This window comes from Nothobranchius furzeri, chromosome 14 (genome assembly GCF_043380555.1).
Source record: "Nothobranchius furzeri strain GRZ-AD chromosome 14, NfurGRZ-RIMD1, whole genome shotgun sequence".
In the NCBI taxonomy this organism is placed as follows: domain Eukaryota; kingdom Metazoa; phylum Chordata; class Actinopteri; order Cyprinodontiformes; family Nothobranchiidae; genus Nothobranchius; species Nothobranchius furzeri.
Window position 1 is genome coordinate 45,793,221 of NC_091754.1, and position 8,684 is coordinate 45,801,904.

At 44.3% G+C, this 8,684-nt stretch overlaps 1 protein-coding gene across 9 annotated transcripts in view; it reads right to left on the minus strand.

The window, feature by feature from the left end:
* dmd (dystrophin) overlaps positions 1 to 8,684 on the minus strand; it is a 306,195-nt gene that overhangs the window by 62,012 nt on the left and 235,499 nt on the right. For all 9 annotated transcript variants that reach the window (XM_054743058.2, XM_054743055.2, XM_054743052.2 and 6 more), the window contains 4 exons: positions 3,273 to 3,445; positions 3,053 to 3,209; positions 1,612 to 1,723; positions 171 to 439 (listed from right to left, as the gene is read on the minus strand). In XM_054743058.2, the coding sequence (XP_054599033.1) occupies positions 171 to 439; positions 1,612 to 1,723; positions 3,053 to 3,209; positions 3,273 to 3,445 (711 nt within the window). The remainder of the gene's footprint in view (positions 1 to 170; positions 440 to 1,611; positions 1,724 to 3,052; positions 3,210 to 3,272; positions 3,446 to 8,684) is intronic.

Here is an 8,684-nt window from a genome sequence, read left to right on the forward strand (position 1 = left end):
TCCTGGGAGAACCAAGCTCTGCATAAAGGCTAATTATTGGACGTGTGAACACCTGGGTGGACTTACAAAGCCTGAGTGGAAAGTGACTCACATCATTTTTACACCTGCTCTGTTAGTTTTCTACCTGTTTCTAAGGAAGAATTGATGTTTAACCACAGGACAACGTTAACCTTGACGCTGTCGATGTGTTCAGGTAAAGCGTCGATCAGCAGGTTCTCCAGCGGCTCCCAGGCCTGCTTCACCATCTCTGCCTGCCTCAGCTGTGTGTCCAGCAGATCTTCTGCCTTCTGCAGCTCCACCAGCCTGCTCAGAGCCGACTCCAGCTGTGACTGCCAGTCCACCGAGTCGCCGTTCAGACGCTCCCACTGGTGCATCACATCATCCGCTTCCTTGCGCAGGACTCGACCCACGTTCTGAGCACGCTCCTCTGGGCTGATTTCTGGTGGATGGGGGTTATAACAACTTGTTAGTGAAAGTAATTACAGCTCTTAACTTTGTTCTAAAGGCTGATGAGACTTCACAGGCTGTAGCTCCTCAGCCTAACCCAAATAACTCCTCAACTGTAGTCAGCCACAGATCAGTCATGTGTTCATTCCCTTCATGTACGTTCCACCACATTCATGTGTCCACCTGCAGCCCAGAGAAGAGTCGGACCAAACCCCTCAGGAATTCCCTTTTCCTTTTCCCTGCATTTGTTTGAGTTGGCAGCTGAATGGATTTAATGGGCTGCATGTTTGTGTAGCTCCTGGAAACGTGGCCGCTGCCATGGAGCAGACGGTGCAGCAGGAAAGCCTCCGCCTGTCTGTCTGCCTCCCCCAGCGGGGTTCCTGGGCTGGTGTTCCAGTAGAAAACTTACTCCATGCTGCTTTCATGTGAGACCTGAACTATGAACTCTGGTTGTGGTGCTGGAAACGAGGCTGATTAATCAGCTGTTTCCTGAAGCAACAACCAGCTGATGCGGTTTCTGACTTCATTACAGAAAAGGTAGAAAATGTTTAAAGACGTCATTTTGCTTCTCCGTCCTCAATGACAGAAATAGGGAAAATGTGCTTAAAAAAACAACAAAACAAACCATAAAATCCTAAAATGATCAACGAAAAAAACAACAACAAAGGAAAGATAAAACAAAGGATTTATGTAAATGCAGCTTTAAATAAAAGGGTCTTTAGCTGTTTTATAAGTGTCCAGACTGTCAATGCTGTAGGGATAAAGGAAGATTCTTCCACAGTCTGGAAGGAGCGATCACCTCACTTTTATATCTGGTCTTTGGAACTTCTAGAAGGTTCTGGTGAGTGGACCTGAGGACTCAGGTTGGAGCAGAAGGCTTTAACTGTTCAGTAATATTTCCCTTCAAAGTTAGGACATTTATCTGCTTATAATTGCTTTAAATCTGACCAGTTGGGCTTAGACGTGTGTGTGAATTAGTTATAGTTAAGGTTAGGGTTAGGTAGGGTTAGGTATAATACCATCACAAAAAGATAGAAAGACAGACGTGTGTGTGTGTGTGTGTGTGTGTGTGTGTGTGTGTGTGTGTGTGTGTGTTCGTGTGTGTGTGTGTGTGTGTGTGTGTGTGTGTGTGTGTGTGCGTGTGCGTGTGCGTGCGTGTGTTACCTCTGTGCTCAGGAGAAGGCGTCTCTCTGGGCAGCTCACACAGAAACTGTCTCACATCGTCCACAGCTTTGTTCACTACCGGGTCTTTAGCTCTCAGCTCCATCTTGAATCCCTGAGGACCAACGTTCCTGTTACTGTTGTCCTCTAACCAGAGGTGAGAACAGATCTTTGATCTTTCTGAGGACCTTCATTACTATTGACCTGCTCCTCCTGATGATCTGCCCACAACACCGCATCATGTGTGACTGGATCATAAAGAGGCGGTTTTAACTTATCAGACAGCGTTGAAGAAAATTCTGTTAATGATAATTTAGGTAAATGACTAAATGGCCTTTATTTGGTATTTGATATAGCGCCATCTAGAGTCATAGAACCCCCAAGGTGCTTTACAACATAATCATTCATTCACCCATGCACACACACATTCACACACTGATGGTGATTAGCTACAATGTGGTCACAGCTACCCTGGGGCACGCTAATAGAGGCGAGGCTGCCGGGCACAATCCCCGGTTCCTCTGACGACCAACGGGCAGGATGGGTGAAGTGTCTTGCCCAAGGACACAACAATGCTGGGAGCCAGAATTGATCCTATAATCCTCTGATTATCGGACAATCTGCTGTACCTCCTGAGCTATTGCTGCCACAGTACGAAAGTCCCGCCCCCTCCAGAGCTCTACAGCTAAGGTAGACATCTTAGCCCCGCCCCCTTACAGAAACATCAACCAGGACTGACAAAGCTCCAACAGTGACTGCGTTTACATGCAGCCAGTAACCCTTTTAAAACCTGAATATTCACAATAACCCGGTTCCGCAGGTCCATGTAAACACCGCCAAAAACCCGGATATGCTCATAACCGGGTTTTTAAAAACCCGGTTACTACACCTGGGGTAACCCTTTTCTAACCCGAATGTTTGGTCGTGTAAACGCATATCGGGATATCCCCATCAAAGCGTGTGTTCTGTGCATGCTCTGTTCGCAAGGAATCTTGGTCTTTTGAGTAGCGAGACGTCTTGTATGCGCCAGAACACCGGAAGTAAACAACAAGTTGGGAGCAACATGGCGAGTCGCGGCACAGCACCACACTTTTGGAGTGACGAGGAAACTAAAGCACAAACAAACGCGGTCGCTATCTCTTCCGAACTGGGAAACATGTTGTTGTTTTCACGGATACCGGAAAAGAAGAACCGGAAATGACGCATATTGCGTCTGGACGTAGTCCATACATCCTGACGCTATCCCAACGTCCGCATTTAAATCGGGTTATGCAAGTTAGGGGTAACTCTTTCTATTTATGCTTGTAAACGGGTTATTCTGATCAACTCAGAAACCCGAATACCGACCTTAACCCGATCATAACCCGGATATTGGCTGCATGTAAACGTAGTCACTATTGTAAAACTTAAGTATGAACAGCCTGACAGGAAAATGTGTTTTTACTCTGTGTGAGTCCAGTTGTCTCTGCACAGCGGGGACGTCGCCCCCTACAGGCTTCTCCTGCTGCAGCTGCTGACTCTTCAGCCTCAGCCAGTTCAGCAGCTCTTGCAGTGACATGTGGAGTCTCTTCCACGGGGCCATCTCCGAGTCCAGATGGGCCCTGCAACACAAACAGGAACATTTAGATGGCTTCAGTGTGACTGGACCTTCTGCTTCCTCCCACCTCATGCTGAGCGTCTTGCTGCGCAGGTCGTTCCAGCGCTGTCTCATGCTGTCCAGTCGTCTCTGGAGCAGAACTTTGTCCTCAGGGTCCTTCAGCGAGGTCAGGATCCTCTGGCCGTTCTCATCCAGGGAATGATACAGCTCCTCATGGCTGTCCTCCTCCACCTGCAGGTCCTGTTGAGAGAATAATACCAGAATGATAGACTGGAATTGGGTTAGGGGTTGGAATTGTTTGGTCATTCTAGAAGGAAATCTGTTCCATTTCCCAGTTTGGAATTACAAACCAGAGTCATGAGGAAAGAGAAAATGTTTTTCATGAAAGAATCATCTAGAACTTTCTCTGTTTTCTTCACACAGCCTCCTACTGGAACATTTATAACCCTAACATAACATAAATTTTTACATGCACTCAAAAAAATTATACAATTTAAGAAGGAATAAAAACCAATTCTTTAGCTTTCTCAACTCTTCCTAAACCTTTGCACAAGTTGCTGTTAATCTTCTGCTGAACCCAAAATATTCGTATTAGCCAGCACAATAAACTTAAATAAATCCGAGGCTCTGCAGATATTATTTATATATAAAACAAATAGGTTTGGGCCGAATACTGACCCTTGCCGAATACTGACCCTTGCGGAACACCACAGTGAATGTCAAGACACCTAGATTTTTGATGACCCAGATGAACAAACGGTGCTCTGTTACTCATTTAACTTTTCAGCCAATTAAGAGTTGTCCCCCTTATGGCAGCCTTCTCCATCTTTGATATACGTATTTTATGACTGACCATATCAAAGGCTTTCTTCAAGTCAATAAAAAGTCCCAGAGTATATTTTTCCTATCAAGAGTTGTGGTTATGTCTTCAACCCATTCCATTAAAGCTTGTGAAGTAGATCTACTTGATCTGAAACCAAACTGACTATCCAATAAAATCCCATTTTTCCAGCTTTTCATTATATATTTTTTCCAAAATCTTTGAAAACTGGGATAACAAGGAAACCGGTCTGGAGTTAGTGAATTGATGCTTATTTCCAGATTTGTAGAGAGGAACCACCTTTGCCACCTTAATTTTATTTGGGAACATATGTGTTTTAAGTGATAAATTGCATTTATACGTGAGAGGTTCAATAATACCATCAATAGTTTGTTTAACTAAAACATGTCTATACCATCTCCATCTGTTGAAAATGTAGTTTTACAAACTCCAACAATTTCAAGAACGTCCCTTTGAGTCACTTCAAGTAGTAAAAAATCCGCCACACTGTCCAACGCATAACCATCAGCTTCAGACTCCCCATAACATTTTATTGTACCTGCCAAATTTGGACCAACCCAAACAATAAATTACATGAATGTCTCTACTATCAACTGTCTGCCATAGATTTCTCTATCACTATGGACAAAATAATCCGGAGGTTTCATCCCCTCACGGCGCTTTTTGATTATTGTATGTCGTGTGTTCCATATTCCATCCATCCATTGTCTGAACCTGCTTTGTCCACGTGGGGTCGCGGGGGTGGGTGGGGGTGGGGGTGTGTGTGTATCTCCAGCGCTCAATGGGCAATCAGGCAGGGTACACCCTGGACAGAGAGCCAGTCCATCGCAGACACACACACACACACACACACACACACACACACACACACACACACACACACACACACACACACACACACACACACCTAAGGACAATTTAGACAGACCCGTTAGCCTGACAGTCATGTGTTTGGACTGTGGGAGGAAGCCGGAGTACCCGGAGAGAACCCACGCATGCACAGGGAGAACATGCAGACTCCATGGAGAAAGACCCCAGACTGGGAAGCGAACCCAGGACCTTCTCGCTGCAAGGCAACAGCTCTAACCACTGCGCCACTACGCAACCCTTTGTTCCATATTCCTTTAATGTTAATTTATTTCTAATCAATTTGCTATAATAATTCCTTGTACATGTTCTGATAATATGAATCAATTTGTTTTTATATACTTTATATTTCTGTTCATCTTCTTTAGTTCTGCATTCCGCAAACAACTTATATAACGTGTTGTTTTTCTTTACAAGCATCCCCCTTGTCATCCATGGCTTCTTTGAACATCGATTTCTAAAACGGACAATGCTTATCATATATACGTCTATAAATGTCCAAAAATAAGTTATATGCAATATTCACATCATTTTACTCTATATACTGCAGTTAACGCTTTGTAGTTCTTCTATTGGATTTTCCAAATCCTCGTCCTTTCTTCTCCTTCATAGTTTGTACACATTTTCTAGAAGTCAACCTTCAACAATTCATTACGATCAATAATTTCTGATCAATGTTCCTGCTTCTGAGTCTCAATCTTCTCCATCGACTCGTCTGGTTAAAGGGACTATAAGGAAGTTTGACAATCAAAACATGTATAGAAATAATAAATTTCTTCTTCATACATTCTCCTGCAATGCCCTGGTCCTGTAGAATGAGCCCTGGCATTTTTACTGTGATTGCCTGTTTTTCTGTAAAATCGCAGAAAAAGAGAGCTGTTCGGGTCGAGCAGGCTGCTTCATGCGCGTTCACGCTCAGACATAGCCCGTAGCATTTGCTGTCAGTAGCTGTAGCAGCAGAGAGAGAGGCAGTGCCAACTCAGCGACTTTGTCGCTGTTCCTAACGCCTAGTGATGAACCTAGCTACATTTCTGAGGAACATTAGCTACTTTCTGTAGAACTTTCTTCTAGATATTTCCTGCAAATTAGCAACAAAATATCCATTTTCGCTCCGAACCGTTCTTTGGATTGACGTTGTTTCAGCTGTCATCAAGAACATAAATGTTACAGATACATTGAGTGTCATTGGTGCTTTAGCTCACCTAGTAAGGTGTCTGACTCTCATGCAGAAGACCTAGATTCGACTCCACTCATGAATATAATTTTCTTTTTTACATTAATGGTATATTTTTTTACAGTAAGACACCCAAATTTTTATTTGAGACTCGCCGAACAGCATTGAATTCACGGATAAAAAAGATGTGGGTTCAACTTTCATTTTGGAACAATTTTTCAAGCAAGGGAAAGGAATGATCTGAGCGTGCAGGAGGACTGACCCATCTTAAACCTTTGTCGGCTGTGCTGAAGAGAAAGGTACAGAACCAAATTATTTAATGAATTAGCTGTGTGTTCTCCTGTCCTCTGTCCCCCCCCCCCCCCCCCCCCCCCCAACACACACACACACACTGCATGTTCGGCCGGCCGACGAGAAAGTGCAGCTGCAGAGACAGAGGCACATTATTTTTATTAATTTGCTGTGTTCTTCTGTCCTCCGGGCCACACACACACACACGGGACGCTCTCAGAGCTCTGTGCTCTGTCTCAGCTGTTATTTTCCTTAAGGAGTGTGCACGTACAGCGTGCACACCTCATGCACGAGCTTACTTTTGAAGCTGCAGTTATGCGTTAGGCCTGAGTAGCGATCGCGAGCATAAAAACTTCAAACTTCCTTACAGTCCCTTTAAATAAACAAGAATCCTTCTACAAATGTAAAGTCAGGATTTTTCAGAAAGGAAGTTCAGGGCTGTCAGAAGCATAAAAAAGTGAGGATGGTGCACTTTGGCTGAAGTAGATTTCCAGCATTCTAGCGAAATAACATCAACATGAACCTATAAAGAGAAATGAAACACCTGGTTTGTTATTCTGTTTGAACCCAGAGGTCCCGTCTGACTTTCAGAAATGTTTTGGAGCATTCCACGCTCAGTTGTTTATTATTATTATTATTATTATTATTATTATTAAAATAATAATAATAATAAGAAGAAGAAGAATAATACAGGTGTGAAGACTCTCAGCATTGCTATTATTATGTGTTACCATTGTTGGTTTCCAATGCTATACCAATATAACTAAACCACATTGGTTAATGTTGAAATATGTATTGCTACTGTAAAAATATAAATCCAGCTGTGGGCTGGATTAGGACTTAACCCTCTCAGGCTCAAAATGAGTTTTGATAAGAGGATGAACCACTAAGTCCTTCAGTGGTACTTCTGAGTTAAAAATGCTCATGAAATACGTGTGTGGAGTAAGCAGGTAGGTAGGTTTTAACACCTGCCTCCAGAGGGTTAATGATAACATACCTAGCTGCTGGATCGCCTAACCAGCTAACTGCATTTAAACCTTTCCACTAACCTGTCCTGTGGGACAGATGGACTTCTGTCTCCTTCTGTCTGGAGTGAGGAGCAGATACAGACAGGAGGAAACCATCTATCCTGTAACTTAACCAGTTTCCTCCAAATGTTTCATCAACAAGGTCCTCTTGAGCCATGAAACCAAATCAACAGCCAGAGCTTTGATGACTGAGCAGCACCATGTTCCCTCATCCAGAGCTCTCTCTATCCTGTTCTCTCCTCTCTGTCCCTGAAGAGATCAGAGATCAGGTCTCTGCTGCTGTCCTGCTTCTTCCTGGTTCTCTTTGGTGTGTGACTATCTGCAGGGTCACAGCTCCATCTCTCTCTCTCTCCTGTCTGAGCCTGACTCGGTCCGGCTGCTTCACCTAATTATTGTTCATTTATCAGGAAAAATAGAACGTTTGCTCATTTATGTTCATGTGTTTTTTCTCACCAAAGTCAGCAAATATCTCGCTCGAGTGTGATGCTCGAGAGCTCTGCATCCATCCATCCACACACCTATTCATCCACACACCTATTCATCCATCCATGCATCCACCCACCCATCCATCCATCATCCACCCACCCACCCATCCATACACTCATCCATCCATACACCCATCCACTTATCCATCCACTCATCCATCCATCCATCCATCCATCCACACACCAATTCATCCATCCATGCATCCACTCACCCATCCACCCACCTATTCATCCACTCATCCATCCATCCACACACCTTTTCATCCATCCATGCATCCACCCACCCATCCATCCATACACTCATCCACTCATCCATCCATACACCCATCCACTTATCCATCCATACACCCATCCACTCATCCATCCATCCATCCATCCATCCACACACCTATTCATCCATCCATCATCCACCCACCCATCCATCCATACACTCATCCACTCATCCATCCATCCATCCATCCACACACCTATTCATCCATCCATCATCCACCCACCCATCCATCCATACACTCATCCACTCATCCATCCATACACCCATCCACTTATCCATCCATACACCCATCCACTCATCCATCCATCCATCCATCCATCCACACACCTATTCATCCATCCATTCATCCACCCACCCATCCATCCACTCATCCATCCATGCATCCACCCACCCATCCATCCATCATCCACCCACCCAGCCATCCATACACTCATCCACTCATCCATCCATACACCCATCCACTTATCCATCCATACACCCATCCACTCATCCATCCATCCATCCATCCACACACCAATTCAT